At 43.4% G+C, this 25,823-nt stretch overlaps 1 protein-coding gene across 2 annotated transcripts in view; it reads left to right on the forward strand.

The window, feature by feature from the left end:
• Positions 1–25,823, forward strand: part of TTC13 (tetratricopeptide repeat domain 13) — a 127,224-nt gene that overhangs the window by 21,556 nt on the left and 79,845 nt on the right. For both annotated transcript variants that reach the window (XM_088474407.1, XM_088474408.1), the window contains exons 2-6: positions 14,222–14,316; positions 15,391–15,466; positions 19,600–19,670; positions 21,732–21,797; positions 22,423–22,515. In XM_088474407.1, the coding sequence (XP_088330533.1) occupies positions 14,222–14,316; positions 15,391–15,466; positions 19,600–19,670; positions 21,732–21,797; positions 22,423–22,515 (401 nt within the window). The remainder of the gene's footprint in view (positions 1–14,221; positions 14,317–15,390; positions 15,467–19,599; positions 19,671–21,731; positions 21,798–22,422; positions 22,516–25,823) is intronic.

Raw genomic sequence — 25,823 nt, forward strand, 5'->3', positions numbered from 1 at the left:
GAGGGTCCGCCCTCTCTTTGCTCAGGCGGCCTATTTCCATGTGATGGTACGCAGGCCCTTATTCGGACCCGAACAGGGCCTTACGAATCCAGAAAGCTATACAGTTGTTGCGGTAAGCGGAGCTAATTGGGCCATCCCCACTTTCTCAGCGAGGGACTGGTTGTTCTGCTTTCTTTCTGGTGCGGTGGCTGAATGGTCCTCTTTGGCCTATTCTCTGTCTCAATTCCCTGAACCAGTTCCTAAAGCTACCTGGGCTCAGGAGGCAATCCCTATGCTCCATCATACTATGTTTGGAACCTGGGGACTTTATGGTATCACTGGATATACAGGACGCGTGCCTACGGGTACTTACAGAGACCTTGCCTTAGCATGGACTGAGGTTTGCTGTATCACAGCACTTACGGTTTTTCGGGCTATGCCTGTTGGGACTGTTCTCAGCCCCACAGGGGTTTACCAGCGTTTTGGATTTTCTGACAGTTCTTCTGTTCAGTATATCCCAATGCTCCTGTACCTGGATGGCCTCCTGCTCTTAGCAGGATCACCGGGTTACTTTACAGCCGGGTCAGGTTGACTGTGGCTTCTTCAGGGTGCAGACGTTTAATCAATGGGGAAAAAGTCCTCCCTGCATCCCTCTCTGGGTATTCTTCACCTAGGAGCCCTGCTGGATTCTCAGAATCTGAGAATTCTTCTGGCGTAAGACGGCATCTCCACTCTTCCATTAGGAGTACATGGATGTCTGCGCAGTCGACATATGTCTTTACACTCTGGGATGCATGGTCCACTATTCAGTGTCTGCCTTTGGAAGGGTGGAATGGGCTTCGTTCCATTCCAGGCCTTTCCATAATTGGCTTATCTCCAGATGGAACAAGTTTTTTTTCTGTCTGATCACTATTCAAACGATGATGCTCTCCCCGGAGGCAAGTCGGTCCCTTTTCGGGTGACTATGACCATCTCGTCCAGGGTATTCTTTGCTAAGGACAGTGTCTGGTTTGCATCCGTTTCAGTGCAGTTGGATGTCTGTCGATTCCACCCTGTCAATTAACTTGTTGGAACTTTAGCCTGTCTTGGGCCTTCACTCTGGCATAGCCCTTGTTTCCCGGTGAACCTGAAAAAGTTCAGTCCGACAGGGTCAGAACAGTGGCTTCCTTTTTAGCAATACTGTTCGTTGGGTGGCAATGTCAGGTATGTCATATATTCGGACATTGTCTGAGGGTCTCCTCCCGACCATCTTGACAGTGTTCATTTCAGGTGCTATCCATTCGGAAGCGGGAGTCCTCAGCCGTCACGACGTGCATCCCGGGGACTAGTCTCTTCCCCAAGAGAGTTTTCATCTCCTGGTGAGCAGGGGGGGGGGCCCTCATGAGGTGACACTCATGGCCTTCTGACTCTATCACACTATGGTGTTACAGTCCAACTCTTGGGATTCTGAAGCAACCTTCAGTGACACTCTGTCGGTGAAGTGCTTCTTCCAATTTGCGTACCTGTGTTCTCCAGTCTCCATTCTTCCTCGAGGGAAGTGTTTCAATCGAGACAGAGATGATTTCCTGCTGGTGGCTCCTAATTGCCCCAGATGTCAGGGGTACTTGGTTTTTCGGAGTCTCTCCATCGATACTCCATTCCTGATGCTTCACTGCCCAGACCTGTTGTCTCAGGGTCCTGGGGTTTGCCTTGGACCTGGGTCGTTTGTCTTTGACTGTGTCCCTACAGTGGTCTTACGGCTTCCCTGGCTTTGTCATCGTTGGAATGATTAGAGCACATGGATCAGCTTTTGCTGGGACCTACCCCAAACTGTGGCAGCCATAATTCTTATGGTATTATACCTGTCGATACGATCCTCTGGTGTCCAGGATTTCCAGATATTCTGGCATTCCTTCCGGCTGGCTTGGGTTTCACCCTCGGCCTGGCCTTCCTGACAGTGCAGATCTCTACACTGTCAGTATGATTAAGATATGGAATTGCTCCACTCTGGTATCCAGTTCATCAGGAGTGTTTTTCTGGATTATGCTTCCATTTATCCTCCCTAGGGGCTCCTTGGGAGTTAGTAGTGGTTCTTCGTTGACTCCGGGGAAAGTTAATGGAACCGCTGGTTGTGATAGCCATTACATGGTCTATTGCTTTGGCTTTCTCTCTTTCTCTCAGGGAGTTTATATCACCCAGGTGAGTGTCGGAATTGGGAGCGTTCTCATGTGGCTCCCTCTTCTGGAGGGCATCTTGTCAGGGTGTGAGTTGCTCTCACCCTGTGTTTCTTCTTAGTGATTTTTAGGTTCCATATTATTCTGGAACTTATGGTGAGGCCATTCAGTCCCCAGTCCTCTCGGCTGGTGTGGCCTCATTGACTGTGGTCCGGCCTCTGTGGATTTATGTGATCCGTTCAAGTTCCTGACGGAAATCAGACTCCTTATTGGTGGTCTGAGATTTCTGGTTTTAAAGGATGGCCGGCCTATGGCCAAATGTTGGCTGGACGGCCTCGTATGTCTTCTTCAGGGGCCTACCCATGGGTAGGCCTTTCTGTTGTTGATGCTTGTTTTTTCTCGGGCCATGTAACCCTCGTGGGTGGCTCGCTGTGGCGCCTTGGCTGTTTTGCCTTGCTAGATGGCCACGTGGTCTTCGGTCCACACCTTTCTAAGGTTCTAGGCATTGGTTTTCTTTGCCTCTGCGGATGCTTCCTTTTTGGCGGCGGATTCTCCTCTCAGCACAGGAGCGTCCCCTCCCTTGGTTGAACTGCTTTGGGACATCCCCAAGGTCAACCCTGTGGACCCCCTATGGACCCTGAAGTAGAAAACAAGAGATATGGTAAGAACTTTACCTTTGTTATCTCTGTTTCTACGAAGTCCATAGGGTCCACAGGGCGCCCGCCCTGACGCACCTGGCTTCAAATGGGCTGTGTGGCTGGTCACCGGTTTTCCGTCTCCCATTTCTGTGAGTATGGTTATCGAGTGTTCCAGTTTTCTCTCTCTTTTTCTCTCCTCCTCCGGCCTTTGGCTACTTACAAACTGAGGTGCCTCTGGCTTGGGGGTGGGGTTATAGGGAGAGTGGACCCAAGTGCATCCTGGGAGCTAAAAGCTTTAACTGCGTGGTGCCCGGATTTGGTTCCCAACCTATACCCCAAGGTCAACCCTGTGGACCCTATGGACTTCGTAGAAACAGAGATAACAAAGGTAAGTTCTTACCATATCTCTTGTTATTTTTATCCATGTGAATGTGTTTAAGTTTTATTTGTGATATTAAATTGTATTTTATATATTCATCCAGTTAGCAGTGCTTTGCCATATTATTTACTATACATAGGAGACTGACTATCTCCCTTTCAGCAGCTGCTTGGGAGACGACTCTTGACAGCGTCCTATTAACTATTTATAGTTAGTTTTGCATATGCAACTGAAAAGCTTATGATATGCAGTAAATGTGTTTCATGTATTTGCATACATGTTGCAAGCACAAGTCATTTTAATAAACCATTCATTTCAGTAGTGTTTGTCTGCCAATATTCCCACTGAATTAAATGGACCATTGAAAAGAATGGAAAAACTACTATATAAACCAGTGTTAGGTTCCATTGCTTTTATTCAAAATAATACTCAGGCTGCACAGAATGGGCCTGCTCCCACTGTATCAGGAAGACCTCTGTTATAATGGGAACAGACCCGGTTTGGTCAATACCGTGCTGGCATTTTAATAGGATGTGTGACTGCAAATAAAGCGAAAACAATGACATTGGTGTAAAGAAGAAAATAGAGAATTTACAGCGGTCTTACTTTACCAGGTTTTAATTCCAACCAGCCAGATATCTGACAGAAAATTGTATAGTGGATACCCAGCTTTAGAACGGAGAAGGGGATGTGTTTGGCATCCCGGAGGTCGGCATGCCAACACTTACACTACCGGAATACAGATGCTGGTCATAATCCCGGCACCAGGGGGAGGGTTAGGGTGCAGGGAGGGGAGGTTAGGTTCAGTCACTAAGGGGAAGGTTAGAGTTAAGCCTCAGGGAGGGAGGGTTTGGAGAGGGGGAGGGTTAGCATACTGACCAATAAGTGTCGGTATGTTAACCCTGTCGGGACCCCGGCGTCAGGATTCTGACCGACAGGATCCCGACTGTTGGTATTTCATACGGATCCCTGGAACAGAGCTGAACACAGCTACGTCAGAGGTGCAGGGGTGGGAAGAGAGCTGAGCACACATCTCACATTATGATTATTCCATGTACCATGAGTGCACCCCCCAGGGCCTTTTAACTGCTAATTGTGGCATTCTCCCAGGGGACGACCATGCAAAGCGACCAAGAGAAGGCAAGTGTGGCGAAACGAATGGAAATGCCTCCTTCATATTTGCCTTACTATGAATTTCAATTCCAAAGCAAGGCCTGTAGCATTCCATCAGATACCTAGTTCTAGTCTAGTCTATTTGTAGGGAAATGTAATCTGTAAGAATATACAGATACGCAGACTAGTTTGATTGTTATACTGCCCGAGCATTATAATGGAGTTTATGGAATGACTGCAAGATTACATAATTTATTGTACTACAGCAGAGAGGAGATTCAGAGTAATGTGTGAATTCAAGAATGAAAAAGTGACACCAACGTATTGGTATAGAAATAACTGGCATCCTGGCTCTTGTTTTGTGGTTACTTGTTGGGTCTTTTTACGGGTTGGGTACGGGATGCCGACACTCGGGGTCCCAGCGGTCAGAATCCCGACAGGGTTAGGATACAGACACCTGTAGGTTGATATCCTAACCCTTCCCCTCTCCCTAACCCTCTCTCCCCGGTGCCTTAACCTAACCTCCTGCCCTAGTGCCTAAACCTTACCTCCCCTCTCCGCACACTAAACCTGACCCTCCCCCCCTTAGTGCCTACCCTTCCTCCTAGTGCCTAACCCTCCCCCTAACTGGGGAGGGTTAGGCCAACCGTCCCCGTCCCCGTCCCCCCCCATCACCACCCCAAAAGGCACTTCCTGTCAAGCACTTTGCGATAGGTCTGCGTAGTCTCTGTGATTGCATTCCTGATCGCAATGGCTAGTTTGAGCACTGCGATGCATGCGCAGAGCGCAACAATCGGCCAATTGCTTGGGTATAAGCAACTGCGTTCCTTGCTGAATCAAGCCCACAATACGTTGGATTAAATTGGATTAGCATCATCTCCCTGGGGTATTTGCTGTGACATTCAGATGTGTTTGAAACCTTTTCTGTAATGGCAGAGAGGGACATCTAGGTGATATTTAGACACAAGAAAAGCAGTATCCTAGGGACCTGTAGCCTCATTCATCACAGTAGGACCCAGATAACAAAATTATAGTGTTTATCCCGGTGAACAAAAGCCTATATGGATGATGTTTTTCATAAATTGTAATACATGAGAAATATATATGTACAATTCATTTAATTCTGGTTTACAGCACATTTATTGGGGGTACAAATAAAGCAAATGGGCTGCTAGCGGATACCTATGTGGTAAATTGAGAACCTCCAGATTAGCAGCACTGCTACTAAGGGCCGGATGCTTGTATAATTAGTGTTTTGTGTTTTTTATAGTGTTGAATTGGGACATAATTAGCAAGGTGGGAATTGTGAGCATCTGTGACACAGAGACACTGGGGAGGGCATGATATGCTTTGCGTTTGTATGCTGAGACGACTTTTAATCCACAAGTGTATATCTATAATATGTTATAATAAAGGTGAATGCTGTATTGTTTCTGTCACTGTATATACCATGTGTATACAGTGACAGAATCATTGATGCTTTTCTCCACTATACACTACCGTTCAAAACTTTGGGGTCACTCAGACAATTTTGTGTTTTACATGAAAACTAACTTTTATCAAATGAGTTGCAAAATGAATAGAACATATAGTCAAGACATTGGCAAGGTTAGAAATAATGATCTTTATTTGAAGTAATAATTTTGTTCTTCAAGCTTTGCTTTCGTCAAAGAATGCTCCTTTTGCAGCAATTACAGCATTGCAGACCTTTGGCATTCTAGCTGTTAATTTGTTGAGGTAATCTGAAAAAATGTCACCCCCCATGTTTCCTGAAGCACCTCCCACAAGTTGGATTGGCTTGATGGGCACTTCTTGCGCACCATACAGTCAAGTTGCTCCCACAACAGCTCAATGGGGTTGAGATCTGGTGACTGTGTTGGCCACTCCATTACACACAGAATACCAACTGCCTGCTTCTTCCCTAAATAGTTCTTGTATATTTGGAGGTGTGCTTTGGGTCATTGTCCTGTTGGAGGAGGAAATTAGCTCCAGTCAAGCGCTGTCCACAGTGTATGGCATGGCATTGCAAAATGGAGTGATAGCCTTCCTTATTAAAAATCCCTTTTACCTTGTACAAATCTTCCACTTTACCAGCACCAAAGCAACCCCAGACCATCACATTACCGCCACCATGCTTGACAGATGGCATCAGGCACTCTTCCAGCACCTTTTCACTTGTTCTGCATCTCACAAATTTTCTTCTCTGTGATCCAAACACCTCAAACTTTGATTCGTCTGTCCATAACACTTTTTACAAATCTTCCTCTGTCCAATGTCTGTGTTCTTTTGCCCATATTAATCTTTTCCTTTTATTGGCCAGTCTCAGATATGGCTTTTTCTTGGCCACTCTGCCTAGAAGGCCAGCATCCTGGAGCCGCCTCTTCACTGTAGACGTTGACACTGGCGTTTTGCAGGTACCATTTACTGAAGCTGCCAGTTGAGGACTTGTGAGGTGTCCATTTATCAAACTAGAGACTCTAATGTACTGGTCTTCTTACACAGTTGTGCACCGGGGCCTCTAACTTCTCTTTCTACTCTGGTTAGAGCCTGTTTGTGCCGTTCTCTGAAGGGAGTAGTACACACCGTTGTAGGAAATGTTGAGTTTCTTGGCAATTTCTCGCATGGAATAACCTTCATTTCTAAGAACAAGAATAGACTGTCGAGTTTCACATGAAAGTTCTCCTTTTCTGGCCATTTGGAGAGTATAATCAAACCCACAAATGTGATGCTCCAGACACTCAACTAGCTCAAAGGAAGGACAGTTTTAAAGCTTCTCTAATGAGCAAATCCATTTTCAGCTGTGCTAACATAATTGCACAAGGGTTTTCAAGGGTTTTCTAATCATCCAATAGTCTTCAAACGCGCTTAGCAAAAACAATGTACCATTAGAACACTGGAGTGATGGGTGTTGGAAATGGGCCTCTAAACACCTATGTAGATATTCCTTTAAAACCAGATGTTTGCAGCTAGTACAGTCATTTACCACATTAACAATGTATAGAGTGTATTTCTGATTAATTTTATGTTCTCTTCATTGAAAAAAACAGTGCTTTGTTTTCAAAAATAAGGACATTTCTAAGTGACCCCAAACTTTTGAATGGTAGTGTATATTTCTCTAAGGCAGAGGTTTCCAAACTCCGCTATTAAAGTCCACGTTTTAATGATATCCATGGTTGAGCACAAGTGACTGAGGGGTCTATTTACTAAGCAGTGTTTGGCTGGCACCTTATCACTTTTTCACTCTGTCTCCTAACACTGCTTAGTAAATAGACCCCTTAATTATTACCTCAGTCAATTTGATATAACCATCTGGACTCAAACATGGCTATCCTTTAAACCTGGACTGTAATGGCGGAGTTTGGCAACCTCTGCTCTGTGGAGTAACAGAGAAGCTCGGATACGTCCCTCCTACCCTCTTTTTGGATGTTAATGTTTTTCAAAACCTGTGTATTGCCAAATTCTAAGTAATACGACATGTTGTGGATCCCAGGATGCAGTGGACCATTAGATGCACCATCATTTTAAAAGAAGAACACAAAATACACAGGCAAAATATAAACGGCAGCACACTACCACTTTCTATCCACGGCAATGTATGCGTGTGTTCATGTATGTATGTATGTGTGGAGACGCGGTCAATATCCCAGCCGCAGGGATTCCGGCGCTCAGAATCCTGGCTTGGAAATCCCGACACTCCCGGGGCCGGCATCCTGACTGCCGGAATCCCAAAGGTAAGTAGCGGGGTTGGGGTTAGGGTTAGGTTTAGGCACTAGGGAGGGAGGTGATGGTCAGCCATCGAGGAGGCAGGGTTAGGGTAGGGAGAGGGGGAGGGTTAGAATACTGACCGACAAGTGTCGGTATCCTAACCCTGGCGGGATGCCGGCACCGGGATTCTAACCACCGGCATCCCGTACCCATCCCATATGTATGTGTGTGTGTGTGTGTATGTGTATATATATATATATATATATATGTGTATGTGTATATATATATATATATATATATATATATATATATATATATATGTATGTGTGTGTATGTGTATGTATGTGTGTGTGTATATATATATATATATATATATATATATAGCATGAAGGTGCAGCACTCCCCTCTCAATAAATCAAGCAGAGACCAAAGGATCAATAGTACTATTGATCCTTTGGTCTCTGCTTGATTTATTGAGAGGGAAGTGCTGCACCTTCATGCTTCTATTTATCTCTGTGAGGGCACCCCTGCAGGATTTGGTTTATTATCTGGAGTGCCGGACGTGGAGACTATATATATATATATATATATATATATATATATATATATATATATATATATATATATATATATATATATATATATATTAAGCCTAACTTTCACTTTAGTCCCTAACCGTCCCCTCCAGCAGTCTAACCCTCACACTAACCTTACAAATCAGTGTTCTCCCCAGAAATTTTTTCCAGCCGGGTGACATCAAGAAGTAGCTGGGTTGGGGCCTTCGCAATAATAAAATGTTTTAATCCTTAACCTTATGATGATTTCAACTTGAAATAACATTTTATATATTAATTCTCCTCTTCTTCTTAGAGGCCCAGTCATTTGCAGCTTTTTCATAAGCAAAGTCTGTAGGATTATTTATTAACAGTTTCTTATATAGCGCAGCATATTCCGTTGACATTTACAATTTGAATCCACATTAATAGAACAAGAATAGAACAAGACTGGGTTATGAAAGACAGACATAAAGGTAAGAGGGCCCTACTCGCAAGCTTACAATCTATAGGGAATTAGGTGTTGATACACAAGGATAGGTGCTACATATTGCAAATTGGTCCAGCCCGATTGCAGAGGTTCTTTGTGAGCTGTATGATGCAGTCACACTGGAAAGTTGGCCTAGGGTCAGGAGGATGAGAAATTGAGAAAATGTGATATGTGTAAACTATAAGAAGGGAATTAGATAGGGAAGCTATAAAGGATATGGGGGCGGTTCTGGAATTGGTTAAGCTTGTCTGATGAGGTGAGTTTTCAGAGAACGTTTGAATGTTTGGAGACTAGCGGAAAGTCTTATTGTGCATAGGAGGGCATTCCACTGGGTGGGTGCAGCCCGAAAAAAGTCCTATAACCTTGCATGGGAACAAGTACTGCGTAAGGAGGAGAGACGCAGATCTTGTGCAGAGCGGAGATGTTGGGTTGGAAGATATTTTGAGATAAGTGAAGAGATGTATGTTGGTGTGGTTTGGTTAATTGCTTTATGTGTGAGTGTAAGTATTTTAACGGTAGAAGATCGGCAGCCAATGGAGGGACTGACAGAGTGCAGACACTGAACGTTTGGCGAGAAAGATCAGCCTCGCAGCTTTATTCAAAATGGATTGTAGCAGCAAGAGTCTGTTTTTGGGAAGACCAGTAAGGAGACTATTGCAATAGTCAATGCGGGAAATAATGAGTGCATGTATTCGAGTTTTTGCAGTGTCTTGTGTAAGATATGGTCAAATTTTGGCTATGTTTTTTAGATGTATGTAACAGGATTTAGAGACAGACAGACTGAATGTGGAGAACAAAAGACAGTTCAGAGTCAAGGATGACACCTAGGCAGCGAGCTTGTGGGGTGGGGTTGATTGTCGAGTGCCAACAGTGATAGAGATATCAGGTTGGTAACTACTATTGACCAGTGGAAATATAATAAATTCTGTTTTGGATATATTAAGTTTGAGGTGGTGAGATGCCATCCAAGATGAAATGGCAGAGAGACATTCAGTGACACGGATGAGCACAGATGGTGACAAATCTGGGGAGGATAGATAGATTTGAGTATCGTCCGCGTACAGATGATACTGAAAACCAAAAGAGCTGATTAATTTGCCAAGAGAGGTGGTACAGATTGAGAAAGCAGACGACCCAAGACTGAGCCGTGCGGTATTCCAACTGATAGAGGTAGCGAAGTGGAGGTAGAGTCAGAAAAGCGAACGGTGAAAGAGCGTTTAGATAGGTAGGATGAGAACGAAGAAAGGGCTGTGTCTTGGAGACCTAGGGATTGTAGTGTTTGTATGAGAAGAGAGTGATCAACAGTGTCAAAGGCAGCAGAGAGATCTAGAAGAATTAGAAGTGAGTAATGGCCATTAGCTTTGGCAGTGACCAGATAATTTACTACCTTAGTCAGTGCAGTCAGTGCAGTGCACCATCATTTTAAAAGAAGAACACAAAATACACAGGCAAAATATAAACGGCAGCACACTACCACTTTCTATCCACGGCAATGTATGCGTGTGTTCATGTATGTATGTATGTGTGGAGACGCGGTCAATATCCCAGCCGCAGGGATTCCGGCGCTCAGAATCCTGGCTTGGAAATCCCGACACTCCCGGGGCCGGCATCCTGACTGCCGGAATCCCAAAGGTAAGTAGCGGGGTTGGGGTTAGGGTTAGGTTTAGGCACTAGGGAGGGAGGTGATGGTCAGCCATCGAGGAGGCAGGGTTAGGGTAGGGAGAGGGGGAGGGTTAGAATACTGACCGACAAGTGTCGGTATCCTAACCCTGGCGGGATGCCGGCACCGGGATTCTAACCACCGGCATCCCGTACCCATCCCATATGTATGTGTGTGTGTGTGTGTATGTGTGTATATATATATATATATATATATATATATGTGTATGTGTATATATATATATATATATATATATATATATGTATGTGTGTGTATGTGTATGTATGTGTGTGTGTATATATATATATATATATATATATATATATATAGCATGAAGGTGCAGCACTCCCCTCTCAATAAATCAAGCAGAGACCAAAGGATCAATAGTACTATTGATCCTTTGGTCTCTGCTTGATTTATTGAGAGGGAAGTGCTGCACCTTCATGCTTCTATTTATCTCTGTGAGGGCACCCCTGCAGGATTTGGTTTATTATCTGGAGTGCCGGACGTGGAGACTATATATATATATATATATATATATATATATATATATATATATATATATATATATATATATATATAATATATATATATATATTAAGCCTAACTTTCACTTTAGTCCCTAACCGTCCCCTCCAGCAGTCTAACCCTCACACTAACCTTACAAATCAGTGTTCTCCCCAGAAATTTTTTCCAGCCGGGTGACATCAAGAAGTAGCTGGGTTGGGGCCTTCGCAATAATAAAATGTTTTAATCCTTAACCTTATGATGATTTCAACTTGAAATAACATTTTATATATTAATTCTCCTCTTCTTCTTAGAGGCCCAGTCATTTGCAGCTTTTTCATAAGCAAAGTCTGTAGGATTATTTATTAACAGTTTCTTATATAGCGCAGCATATTCCGTTGACATTTACAATTTGAATCCACATTAATAGAACAAGAATAGAACAAGACTGGGTTATGAAAGACAGACATAAAGGTAAGAGGGCCCTACTCGCAAGCTTACAATCTATAGGGAATTAGGTGTTGATACACAAGGATAGGTGCTACATATTGCAAATTGGTCCAGCCCGATTGCAGAGGTTCTTTGTGAGCTGTATGATGCAGTCACACTGGAAAGTTGGCCTAGGGTCAGGAGGATGAGAAATTGAGAAAATGTGATATGTGTAAACTATAAGAAGGGAATTAGATAGGGAAGCTATAAAGGATATGGGGGCGGTTCTGGAATTGGTTAAGCTTGTCTGATGAGGTGAGTTTTCAGAGAACGTTTGAATGTTTGGAGACTAGCGGAAAGTCTTATTGTGCATAGGAGGGCATTCCACTGGGTGGGTGCAGCCCGAAAAAAGTCCTATAACCTTGCATGGGAACAAGTACTGCGTAAGGAGGAGAGACGCAGATCTTGTGCAGAGCGGAGATGTTGGGTTGGAAGATATTTTGAGATAAGTGAAGAGATGTATGTTGGTGTGGTTTGGTTAATTGCTTTATGTGTGAGTGTAAGTATTTTAACGGTAGAAGATCGGCAGCCAATGGAGGGACTGACAGAGTGCAGACACTGAACGTTTGGCGAGAAAGATCAGCCTCGCAGCTTTATTCAAAATGGATTGTAGCAGCAAGAGTCTGTTTTTGGGAAGACCAGTAAGGAGACTATTGCAATAGTCAATGCGGGAAATAATGAGTGCATGTATTCGAGTTTTTGCAGTGTCTTGTGTAAGATATGGTAAAATTTTGGCTATGTTTTTTAGATGTATGTAACAGGATTTAGAGACAGACAGACTGAATGTGGAGAACAAAAGACAGTTCAGAGTCAAGGATGACACCTAGGCAGCGAGCTTGTGGGGTGGGGTTGATTGTCGAGTGCCAACAGTGATAGAGATATCAGGTTGGTAACTACTATTGACCAGTGGAAATATAATAAATTCTGTTTTGGATATATTAAGTTTGAGGTGGTGAGATGCCATCCAAGATGAAATGGCAGAGAGACATTCAGTGACACGGATGAGCACAGATGGTGACAAATCTGGGGAGGATAGATAGATTTGAGTATCGTCCGCGTACAGATGATACTGAAAACCAAAAGAGCTGATTAATTTGCCAAGAGAGGTGGTACAGATTGAGAAAGCAGACGACCCAAGACTGAGCCGTGCGGTATTCCAACTGATAGAGGTAGCGAAGTGGAGGTAGAGTCAGAAAAGCGAACGGTGAAAGAGCGTTTAGATAGGTAGGATGAGAACGAAGAAAGGGCTGTGTCTTGGAGACCTAGGGATTGTAGTGTTTGTATGAGAAGAGAGTGATCAACAGTGTCAAAGGCAGCAGAGAGATCTAGAAGAATTAGAAGTGAGTAATGGCCATTAGCTTTGGCAGTGACCAGATAATTTACTACCTTAGTCAGTGCAGTCTCTGTGGAATGTTGGGTACGAACGCCTGACTGAAGAGGGTCCAATAAGTTGAGGGATCCGATCCCTCTAGTGAAATCAACATCAGGTTATTTAGTGCTGTACCACATAATTTATTTTTTATATAGCTCCCAGATACTATCCCACTTGCAGGCTCCAGAGATACTGTCCCCACTTGCCGGCACCACAGAAATTGTTTTTATACAGCTCCCAGATACTGTCCCCACTTGCTGGCACCATAGAATTTTTTTTTTTATTCCAACAGCTGATCTACTGTTAAGACTGTATTGGTTGGCTGTATGGCTTGAATTTTACATGGCAGGGATGCAGACCAGAAGAGGCCAAACTCATGGAAACTAAAAAGCTGCCCTCTCCCCTGGGCATGTGCATCAACTGAGCTTACCCGCTGGGGTATTGCAATGCCGGCATACTGTGGGACCTTTCTGCTGTGCATCTCTTGTGGCTGCCTTGCGGTTGCGGCACAGCAGGGAGGACATCCAACTCTGGGTCGTCCTGGCTGGAGGCTCCCCTGGGATTCATGCCCCCCTTGTCTATAATGTTGCTGTGGGATGTGCTGGTGCCGCTCTCTCCTGGGCTTCCAACATCCAGCTTCTTGTGTCTACCCACCTGACCCTCCCCTTACCCTGACAGTGCCGGAAGACACAGTTTAACCTGAGCCAGCCAGGCAGCCGCCTGTGGGGGCAGCGCAAGAGGTAAACAGTGCCGAGGGGAGGGACACATGAGGCTTTACTTCAATCAGAGGAGTCATGGGGGCAGGGGGAAGTGCCGGGTGGTAGCTGTTTCTTGCCGGATGGCGCACCTGCTAAAAACAGCCTGGGGAGAACACTGCAAATGTTGAAAAAAAAGCATAAAAAACATTTGGCCGTCATTTTGTCCCTGATGACCTGTTGTATGTCGACCATCTAGTGTCAGCCTTTTGACTGTTGACCTATTCATTATCTTCTATACAGATACCGAACCACAGATAGACTAAGACAGAAGAAAAACAAACCCTAAAAGCATTCATGTCTTAGTGGTATCTGTGTATTACATATTGGCATGATAATGTCCCTTAAAGAGCATTTGCCATATAATTGTATTTTTTGCCTTCAAATTATTATTATTATTTTAATCCTAATGCATGTTTATTTGCAGATTCGGCATTCTTTACCTTCCGGGAAATAGACTGTGAACCGAAGGGATCACCAGCGTGTGACTCAATAATTTCACGCAATACAGAAAAAATCCTGGTACGATCTTTGTTTTTGTAGTAAAATGATATTCTAGAAATCTCTGTAATACATAGTGGGTGATTAGTATTTTTGGATTAAGCTTAGTGGTGCAGACTGTCTGTACTTTCTGCTCAATGCCGTGCCTTTTTGGATGTTAATGAATGCAGCTTAACCAGATATCAGAATAGTGATCAAAATATATCTACAACAAAATAATTGTTAGTTTTCATGGTTTAGAATGTTATAGACACTAGATAGTTAAAGCAAAGGTTCAAAACTCTGCTTCTCGTCTAATAATGTGGATATTTTCCAAATCATTGTTGTGAAAAAGAAGGTTAAGTTTGGCACAGAAAGAGTCCTATATTCTTATTCTTATTCTATATTAGTTATGTAGTATATACGTATATACTAGTAAGATGTACATATTGTAAGAAATGTAAAATACTACACTAGGGGACCGATGCAGAATTTAACGCAAATTAGTTTTATGGCTGCATCTCAACTACAGGCAATGCTGAGACCTGTACGCATCTCAGATGCATCTCCAGGGAGTAAGTAATGGGGCAATTGCACATCGATAGAATTGTGGGCTATGCAAAGTTGTGTGTATGGGTAATTTCTGCCTATTTTCAGACCTCGTTTTGCACCATGGATAGGGTTGGTGCACACCATGATTGATGACTGCGATGAAACCAAGCGCACGGATGTGGTTGGCCTGAATGCAATTTACTCTGCCTATGCATGAAACTGTTCTCTTGCGTATGTTTGCATTGTTGCCACCCGGGATCTCCCAATTTGTGGCCACATAGAAACGACAGATGTCTACAACTCTGAACTGCTCCTAAGTTCACAAAGACGCATATGCAGCCCACAACGCATGGACCGTTTGCTAGAAACCTCTAGATGCAGCTGCATTTGGTCTTGCAATTCAGAATCTGGCCCGATATGTGTATATAAAAATGTTTTCCAAGACATATCTTTTGCTGCTGCACAATTCTTTCTGAAGTCCTGGCCTGCCGGCAGAGCATATGAGGGCCACCAGTTAGGCACCAGTGATTTACATCAATGTAGTAATGGATGCTCTCCTTTCAGAGCCAAGCAAAGTCTCTGGCTGAGCAGAAGAGATTGCCATTTGTCACAGAGGATGATGACATAAATGAAGAGTTGGGTAAGTTGGTAGAATATACAAAACTGTTTGACCATGGGAATATTTCCCAACTTTATACACTTATGTACACCCTTGGCAATGAAACCGAGAAAATCAGAAATTCAATCATTCATTATTTTGCAGTCAAAAATGTGAAGTTCCCTACATATGACACCTATCTAGTGCATTATTGTGTAAGTAAAACCATAATTTAGAAAAATCTTGTTCAATCACCCATATTGTATGTCAAGGTTTATAACTTAGAAATACACCCATCAGCCATAACATTATTAGTATCCATTCCTGGCCCCAAAACAGCTCTGACCCGATGAGGCATGGACTCCACAAGACCTGAAGGTGTCCTATGGTATCTCACCAAGACATAATCAGCAGATCCTTAAAGTCATGGCATCATTCTGTACACTTTTTCCCTTCTTTAGTTTGTTTTTTATGTATGTAGTACTTTATACACTTTTAATTATAACCTCCTACTTATGTAGGACTTAACACATAGGCTTTCTTTATTATTCTTTAACCCTCACTTGAAATATCACACTAGTGTGATGCATTTCTGCTGGCTTGGCCTGGGGGGGTCTCGTGCCCTGTATTTGTTCCATAGGAGTGTTAGGGACCTGCCTGATGAAGGTCACCTGGATATGGTGGGCAGGCCCATAATTATGGCCATCATTATGCTAAGAATCTCTTTGATGCAATTTAGCAGTAATAGTATTAGGTTCAGCATGGTTAGAGTGTGCACTTCCATTTGTTTATCTTTTTCTGCTTGCAGCACTACAAGTCTCAGCAGGTAGCACCTCACATTGTGCTTAGGGTATGCAATCTAGGGCCCCTCCCTCTATAGATCCTTAAAGTCCTTTTAAGTTACGAGGTGGGGCCTCCATGGCTCTGATTTTGTTTTTCCAACAGAACAGATGCTCTATCGGATTCAAATCTGGGGTATTTGGAGGCTAAGTCAACACCTTGAACTTTTTTTCATGTTCTTTAAACCATTCCTGAACAACTTTTGCAGTATAGCAGGGCACATTATGCTGCTGAAGGAGACCATTGTCATCAGGGAATTCCGTTCTATGAAGGGGTGTATGTTTAAGTGTCAAAGTAACATGAATGCCAGGACCCAAAGTTTCCAGGCAGAACATTGCCCAGAACATCACACTGCCTCCGCTGACTTGCCTTCTTCCCTTAGTGGATTCTGGTACCATCTCTTCCCCAGGAAATGACGTACACACACAGCCGTCCCATGATGTAAAAGAAAATGTAATTCATCAGACCAGGCCACCTTCTTACATTGCTCCATGGTTTAGTTCTGCCACTCACGTGCCCTTTATAGGCGCTTTAAGTGGTGGACAGCGGTCAGCATGGGCAATCTGACTGGTCTGTGGCTATGCAGTCCTATACGCAGCAAGCTATTTGTTCTGACTCCTTTATATCATGGCCAATATGAACTTTTCAGCAATTGTACTCTCTTTTGTGGGATCGGTCCAGATGAACTAGTGTTCACTCCCCATGCGAATCAATGAGACTTGGGTGCCCATGACCCTGTCACCATTCACCAGTTGCTCTTCCTTAGACCACATTTGGTAGGTACTAACTACTACCCACTTGGAACACGCCACAAGACCTGCCGTTTTGGAGTTATTCTGACCCAGGCGTCTAGCTATCACACTTTGGCCCAAGTCAAAGTAACTCCGATCCTTAAACTGTCCTCTTGTATCCATCTGGGGGACACTGGCAATAATGTTTGGTAGAGGGTCTGGTGCAGGAGTATAGGCACTAAAAGCTCCACCTTCCTTCTATCCCCTATAACCCATCCCACATCCACCAGTTTTTTTTTTTTTTTTCCATTGCCTTAGGAGTAAGGAATGAATTTAGGTAGCTAGATTTTATTTTATTTAGCCTATTTTTCTTGTGTCTCAGTCCCTGTTTCCAGGGCTCAGAGTGCTTGCCAGAGTGGGACTACTTAGTTAAACCCATTTTAGACAGAAAAACTTATTACCGGTCAAACATTTCAACCCGGTACTTTGATGATCAACATGGGGTTGAAATGTTTGACATGGTAATTCCTCTTCTGTTTGAAGGGGGGGTACAGGCAGGGACTGGCAAAACAACCCAGCACACAAATGCTGGGTAAACTTCGGGATTTCGTCTTTTTCCTGTCTGAACGTGGTATTAGTGAGTAGGTGTGCGTTCCTGTCCCTCTGTGCGGAGGAGAGTCACAGCTTCACTGTCTGAGTATCCGGGGCTCTACCTATGCAGAAATAGCCTGTCCACAGCTAACTAAGGAGGTCTGGGGTCTGGTAAGACAGCCACAGCCTCCCACTGAGGTAGCGCTGGGCTGTGACTCCTATCCACGCACCTTCCCGATACACAGCACTCCCTGGTACATAGTACCGCATGAGGGTGACCTTGTGATTGGGTGACGCTGCCGCTTTTGTGTGACCTTGAGTTAGTGTCATGTCAACATATGCCTGTACATGGACACAGGCAGAGGGGATATTTCCTACTTATGACTTGCATCCTTCCTACCCTTCATGTGCTGTCCTTCAGAGGACATGGCCATAGAGGTTATAGCCATTACCATTCATAAGCTTTCAGTTGCTATGTCAGGCTCAGAGCTCTCTGCTCCTTCCCAGGTCCTGGTTTTGCCATCATCACTTGGGTTTTTACTTGTCCATGTCAATAACTAGCTATCCTTAGTGGGATGGGTATTGCACTGAGGCCTGACCAGTCCCATTTTTCCCAGTTCTCAGTTTTATGGGCCTTAGACAGCTGGCCTGTTTAATAACTGGGTCACCATTCTTGGGGTTGCTACATTAGTTGAGTTTCCTCCTTCTAAGTGGTCAGACTTTGCATTCAAAGGACCCAAACTCCCTTAGTCATTTTTCATTCTGACAGGATTGTTTTTTGGACTGTGCTTTCCTTTGTCCTGAAGAGAGAAAGCCTGTTCCGACTTCCCTCCAGACTCATTCAAATCATGGAGTTGTGGCTTCTTGGGCGTTTCGCCATGGAGCCTCGGTTAAGCAGCTCTGCAGAACAGCAATTTGGTCCTTTGTATGTACCTTTACCAAATTTTACCGGTTCCATACCTTTGGTGATGGTGACGCTAGTTTGGTCATCATGTTTTTGCCAGACAATGCCCCCTTTTGTTAGGCTTGCTTTATGACGTTCCAACGTAATTGCCATTGTCCCCCAGGAAATTGGATATTTGTACTCGCCGTAAAATCCCTTTCTTGTAGTCCATCTGGGGGACCTTGTGACGTAGTTATGGTTGTTTTTCCTCCATGTGGCTTTGTTACACAAAAACTGAGGTCTGTTGAGGTGGGACGGGTTATAGGGGATAGAGGGCGGGCTGTGCTCATGCATTAATCTTTTAGTGCCTATACTACTGCACTAGCCCCTCGTCTCAACGTAATTGCCAGTGCCCCCCAGATGGACTACGAGGAAGGGATTTTATGATGAGTACAAAAATCCAATTTTTTTTTTTCCTGCTTCCAACACATCCGCTTCAAGAATTGACATTTGCTGCCTAATATATCCCACCCCTTGAGAGGTGCCATTGCAACAAGATAATCAATGGTTTTCACTCTGGGGGTTTTAATGTTATGGCTTATGGGTATAGATCAACAGCTTACATGTGTGATATAAATTACATTACGTTGTGAAACTCTTTTGTAACATATCACTGTAGTACTCCATTAACATTTGCAGTGTCTATACATTACAACAATAGCCTTTTTATGTCATTCTTGTACAGACTGCATGAAGCTAGACACTTAAAATGTTTCTTTCATGAAAAGAAGATTCACTTTTTGTTTGTTTCTAGCATCTAATAGAACTGTCAAAAAAGGAAATGTTTGTAGTCACAGTTTCTTCCAGTTTTTATTACTGTATATTTAAAGAACATTCATTCACAATATTTCACTATTAGCTGCTTGCTTTCATTATTGAAGTAAAGAAATATTGTTTTATGAAATGTTTGTGTTTTGACAGCGTATAAGTTGTCAACCAAACATGCACGCTAATTACAAGGATTGCAGGTATCGAGTCTTCGCCAAACTGGCAGTTTCCATGCTGGCAGATCTAGACATACAGTTGCTTTTCATATGAGCTAATTATACATGTTTTCTGTTTATATCCAGCTATAGGATATGTCTTAATAGGCAGTGGCCTGCATGATGAAGCAGTGAAACATTTCTCATCAATGCTTCAGGTAATTTTAACTTTTACGGTTATTGTATTTTTACATTTGCAGTTATATGAAGCTGGTTCTGTGTCAGTACCCATTGATCTACTACTTAATTACTATTCATGGATTTGGTGTGGCATAGTTGTCCATATTTGGACACTGTTTCCAGTTATATTGGACTGTTGGTCAAATAAAGTGACTTCTGCTATCTACAAAGATATTGGCCACTGCAAGACCTCCCCCCGGTAGCGGGGGAGCCTTGGGCAAGATGAAACTGAGTCGGGGGGACAGGACGAGCAACATTCAGAGTTCGGGGTGGGACTGGACAGAGTGGTGGGCAGAGTGGAGGGGGCAGACTGAGGTGACCTCTGTACCTCTAGTAGTCTACATAATAATTCTCTAAGGTCTGTCCTGCCTACAACATACACACGCCATCCAATGGCTCCCACTGCTTGGGAGATGGGACAGACCTAGCCGGAGAGGAGGAGAGCAGCAGTCAGAGTGGGAGGTGGAGCAGAGGGGAGAGAGAGAAGGGTGGGGTGGGGTGGGGGATAGTCTGAGGTTCATTTACTAGTCCTAAAATCTTTTTCAAAAATAACTTTTTGATATGCTACAATTTTTTATTTAATTGAACCAATTTAAATTGCATAAGTCCTCATGTTGATTGTTGGTAACTATCTGAATTTCCAGAAACTATACTTTATTTTGTCTTTTGAAATGTCCCAATTTTGCAAACTTTGCAAAATGCATATTTATTACTATTTTTATTTTACAATGACAGCATACTCTGCATTGCTGTATAATTGGCAATAAGCCGAGTATTAAAACAAGACTGGGTATTATCTTACAGGCAAAGCAGAGGGCACTACTTGAAAGCTTCTTCTCTATAGGAAAATTGTAGTTTGATACATGAGGTAAAGTGCACGCTGTGCCACCCAGAATATCCTAGGTTTGTGTAATCCGTACCCAACCAGCCCCCTCTTGGTACCCCTGGTTTTCCAGCCAGATTGTGCTTTGTGGGTCTACGTAATCCAGCCACAAAGGAATTCTGGTTTTGGGGTCAATAGAGAATGTAAGTTATGTTGTAATTGGGTAGAGTAGCTTCAATTGTAGACAAAGGCCCTGATTCAGTGCCGCTCGTAAGCAGCCGCTCGTTCGTTCTGACCGATGTTCGCACATCTGCGCATGCGTACGGATTTTAATACGCATGCGCGAACCAGTCAGTGCGGCCGAAAATCGTTTGTTCGCTATATAGCGAATGCCTGCTATTTTGAGTGACAGAAGGAGGCGTATGTGGGTGGTAACAGGGGAAGGTGCTTGAAAACGGGGGTGTGGAATTCGAACGCAGGCGTGCTTAAAGGTCAAAACGGGCGTTTTAAGGGAGTGCATAATTAATACAGCAGCGTCATTGACCACGTCACTTGGTTTTTTACTCAGAACTGCTCGCAAAATAGCAACAAGAATAGCGAGCAGTTCATACGCTGTTCGATGTACTCGATTAATCTAATAAATAGCGGACATGACGTATGGTGCAAGCGGCAAGGGGGCGTAATTTTCAAAATTACAACCGCAAGTTTTGCTCGCTCGTTCAGACTTAGAGGCGTGAACAGACCGCAATTAGCGAACGGTTCATTTGAATAGCCACCCCTTGTTTTAGAACGAACGACCGCAAATAGCGAGCGGCTCTGAATGAGAGCCAAAGTCTGATGAGGGAGAGATATGCAACTTCCTCCTATTATGTATATTGGATGCGTTTATGGGTATTCTGTGGGCTTTCCAAGTTAATATTTGTTGCGTGAGCTATAAATTTACTTTAGAATGAAGTTCAATACACCTAAACTCTGCTTAATAGAACAATAAACCATCATAGTTTAATTTTATTATATAATTTTTTAAGTAAACCCACCTTCTGCTCCACAAGTACACTCTTGCTCTAAAGGGGTTGTGGAGGAGGCTTCAGTAGATTTAGATTAACTGGGATGAAAAAAAAAATTGGTTGGTGTACTAGACTTATAAACAAGCAACACTGTGTATGCCATGGGTGGGCCGTAAGGAAAAAAACACTTTTTGTATTTCTTTTAATAGGAGGATGCAGAACTTGTAAGTGCTATTTATGGCCGAGGAATCGCGTATGGCAAAAAAGGATTGCAAGTAAGTGAAAGCACCTGTGTTCCTACTATCTGAAATACTGAAACATTTCTACTCCCTTTTTTGGAGTTCATACACGGTTATTGATATTAGAGATACTATTAAGTGCTGAAGGTCAGGTCTGGATAACTTGGGAATTTCTATCCAAACACTTCACATTGGGCTGGTTCTAAGTTGAGTGCAAAATAATAAAAGCTAGTAACTTTGCACATGGGGAAGCCAGGATACGGCCCATTATCTGTAAGGAACTGCTGTTTGTAGACCAAAGTACAAAATTAAAGGGGTTTTCTATTGTATTTCATATTTTACCATCACCATATCCTGATCCCTGGTTTAATGTTTTATTTCAATGTATCCAGCGGGATCCTGGCACTTGCATATAGCTGGTATCTGCTTTAGTCTCTCATCACTCTCATCCCTCTGATACAGAAATACACATCTCCTGCATGTGGTTCTCTTGATAAAGGTCCTTATCCCCACCACCACCTCCCTCCAGGTGTATATATTTTTGGCTTAAAATGTTGAATTTAAAATGTTAAAACAAATAGAGTAGTTTAATGGATTATTTGTTGTTCATTTCTCATTTTTATTATCTTTAACTTAGTTATTTTTCTGTGCTTTCCATCAGGACATAAAGAATGCAGAATTAGCGCTGTTTGAGCTGAGCCGTGTTATTAGCCTGGTACCTGATCACCCAGAAGTGTATGAACAGCGAGCAGAAGTGAGTACTATTTATTTCTACAGATGTCATTTTATACAGACAGATTGTATAGATATTATCTTTTACTTGTTAGATTTTGCTCTCATACCTGTAGAACCTCTTATGTAAGCCCCTGGGAGCTAGGGTGGACCAGAAGATAGCTGTTATACTGTTGTTGTCAGGGTTTTGAGAGCGCGGAATCATTCTTTTCATCCCTGGGAGACACTGGTCTATAGTGACTGGGGTGAGGAATCGGGACACTTTTGAAATCTGGTGATTTTAAATCAGGCTCAATCCTTCAATACTCAGATTGGCTGCAACTGGATCCAGTTTCCTGTGAGTGCCTGATGGAGCCGGGCACTGCCTTCGAGGCTGGACCCAGGATAAGGTGCTTCCTCCTTTGGCACGCTTCCTGTGCAAATTCCTTCCATAAAAGTTCCACACCTCAGGCACTGGCTTTTATTCAATTGAAGATTGTGTGGCTGGGAGCTGTCTTAGGGGCATTTTCCTCTATGCCCTGTGTGTGGGCTGTTGGTGAAAAGCGGGATTTCTTCTCTTATTTGGCTCTAACAGTGTCTGGGGAGGATAGTTCAGTCACTGGTTGGTTAGGTGACTGAGGCTTAACTTTGTTTAGCCTCTAGGTAGCCCATATCGGTGCTGGGATTTTGTATTGCTTACTTGGTTTCCTATTTTTCTCTCTTTGAAAAAAAAAATTAAAATCTGGGGAATGGAATGCTCCCATGGCCTTCCTTGAGAAGGGGTGGCAAAGGTGTTTGCTTTTGGTAAGTGTCAGGCCAAGTTTCCTAGTGTAAGGTCAGATCTAGGGCCATCTGTGCTGTGTATGCACTAGAGGTTCTCCTACAGATCTGGTGGAACTGGCTTGGACAAAATCCCCCACTTAGGCAGTGTCTGAGCTTTATATAAACAAAGGGAGCAACATGGTTGACACTAACTTTTAATACAACATTTTGTGAACTTACTATCCATTACCATAAATATTGTTAACAAATGCTGTTAAACTTACATTGTAGGTGATGCTCCCAAGAGTCAAATTCTAAAATTCTAAAGGGGTCTTGCAGAGAAGCAATTTTTTTTTTTTGGGGGGGGGCATACTTTTGATAGTTTAAATAATTAGTCTGGATACTATAATGTAATAGAACTATTACCATAATTAATAATGTGATCACATAGTATCTAGAACACCCTAAGAGAGGAGTTTAGTTTCCAGACACGTATTTAATTTTCAAAAAGTGATTCACACAAGTAAAATTTGAGTTCTTTACACTATTTTAGAGTTACTATATATAATAAAAGTTAATTTTTAAATATATCAACTAAAGCAATATTGTGCCCCAAAAAGTTGTCTTCGTTGCCTCTCTGCAAGACCCCTTTAGAATGTCTGAGCTTTCTAAACAGGTGTTACTTGTAGGACATAGGGCCTGATTCAGAGCCGGACGCTATTTGCGCTCGCTCGTTCAGAAAAAGGGGCCGGATATTTAAATAGAGCGCTCGCTCTTTGCGGTCTGTTGACGCCTCTATGTCTGAATGAGCGAACGAAACATGCGCTCGCTATTTTTTAAAAAAACGCCCCCTGGCCACTCGCATCCTACGTCATCTCCGCTATTTATTAGATTAATCGAGTACATCGAAAGGCGTATGAACTGCTCGCAGTGCTTGTGGTAGGATTCTCCTACCGCAATCATGCGAGCAGTTCAGGCTAAAAGACAACCAAGTGACGTGGCCGATGACGCTGCTTTGTTAATTATGCACACCCTTAAAACGCCCGTTTTGACCGTTTGACACGCCTGCGTTCGGATCTCCACTCCCCGTTTTCAAGCACCTTCCCCTGTTACCACCCACAAATGCCTCATTCTGTCACTCAAATTAGCAGGCATTCGCTATTTTGCGAGCACACAATTTCCGACCGCAATGACTGGTTCGTGCATGCGTATTACAACCCATACGCATGCGCAGTTGTGCGAACATCGCTCGGAGTGAACGAGCGGCCGCTTACGAGCGGCTCTGAATCAGGCCCATAGTACGGGTATTCCCTATACTGCTCCTTTTATCCAGGCTAAAAATGAAATGTTTTGGAACTAGAACTCTCCTAACTGCCTCTGAGGAGCCGGCTTGCGCACTCTGTACATGGATTGGTGATGGTATCTCTGTTTCTGGAGAGGCTACAGGATGCAGCTTCCTCCTCCAAGTTCCAGAAGAGTTTGCTAAAAGCATCTCTTCAGTCCTGGAAGGGTTCCATTTCAAATATATCTTCCCAGGAATATGTTGAGAAACTAGGGGATTTAGATGAAGAACGGTCTTCTTAGACAGAGGAAGATCCAGGTAACATTAGGGGGTGGAAACCTTGGTCCGGGTGCTTCATATCCAGGAGAGTTGGGATTCTGAAATGCAGGACAATGCACTGTTCAAAAGGATGAAGATGCAGTCTGGTTCTTTGCCTTGCTCCCCTGAATTGGAGGATCTGTTGGGTAAAGTTCGGATTTGGCCAGATAAAAGCAAGTGGGTCAAGAGACTGAAGCCTCCGAAAAGCAGAAACTTTCCATCAGCCGCTGGCAGTGGGTTAGGACACTGAGGCGTTTGCTGCTATAAATTTAGCTGTGAACTTGTTGAAATCACACCGATTCCGTATGTCGGAATGTGTTACATAACATACAAATGTGTTGTCATACACTAATGATGCAGTCGCACCGAACAACCCTTCTCAGCCTGCCAGGTCCCGTGTGACTTTCTCTGTGCTGAGCATCTTTTTGCCCAGAAACTGCATCTTGGTAGCAATTGGATGCGCCACAACCCCTTTGAGACTGTTCTGATTCATTTGAGGCCCGTATTCAATTAGAAGCGAAAAGCTGAGATCCGCGAAAAAGTATCGCCGATTGCCTCTTTTCGACCTATAGGAAACTTCTCTCCGGATTCAATTCCACCTGCTTTTCGCGTACGCTGAAAGTCAATGCAATGTAATAGGTGAAAAGATTCGCCTCTGAATAGCAGGAGAAAAGAAGTGCAACGTTTTTATTTTGGGGTGCAAAGGTGGGGAAACCACTCGGAACCCTTGGGACAGCCCCCAAAGGAGAACTGTGTCAAAAAAATCCAGGAAAAAAAACAAAACACCCCAAAAAAGTACTTTGAATTTTGGGGTGAAAAAGCACAAAGTGGGGGGACAAATTTGCAAACTAGCAAAGGTTCTGGGGGTGCTCTAAGAAGGGGTCAAGTGTTTTTGGGATTGCAGGTGCTTTTATGAGGGCGGAATTTCACTTTTATTAATACTTCACTTTAGAGAAATTAAAAGATGCTAGCACCCTTTTTCAGGTACC

This window comes from Taudactylus pleione, unplaced genomic scaffold, assembly GCF_031769625.1.
Source record: "Taudactylus pleione unplaced genomic scaffold, aTauple2 ptg000154l, whole genome shotgun sequence".
Classification (NCBI taxonomy): domain Eukaryota; kingdom Metazoa; phylum Chordata; class Amphibia; order Anura; family Myobatrachidae; genus Taudactylus; species Taudactylus pleione.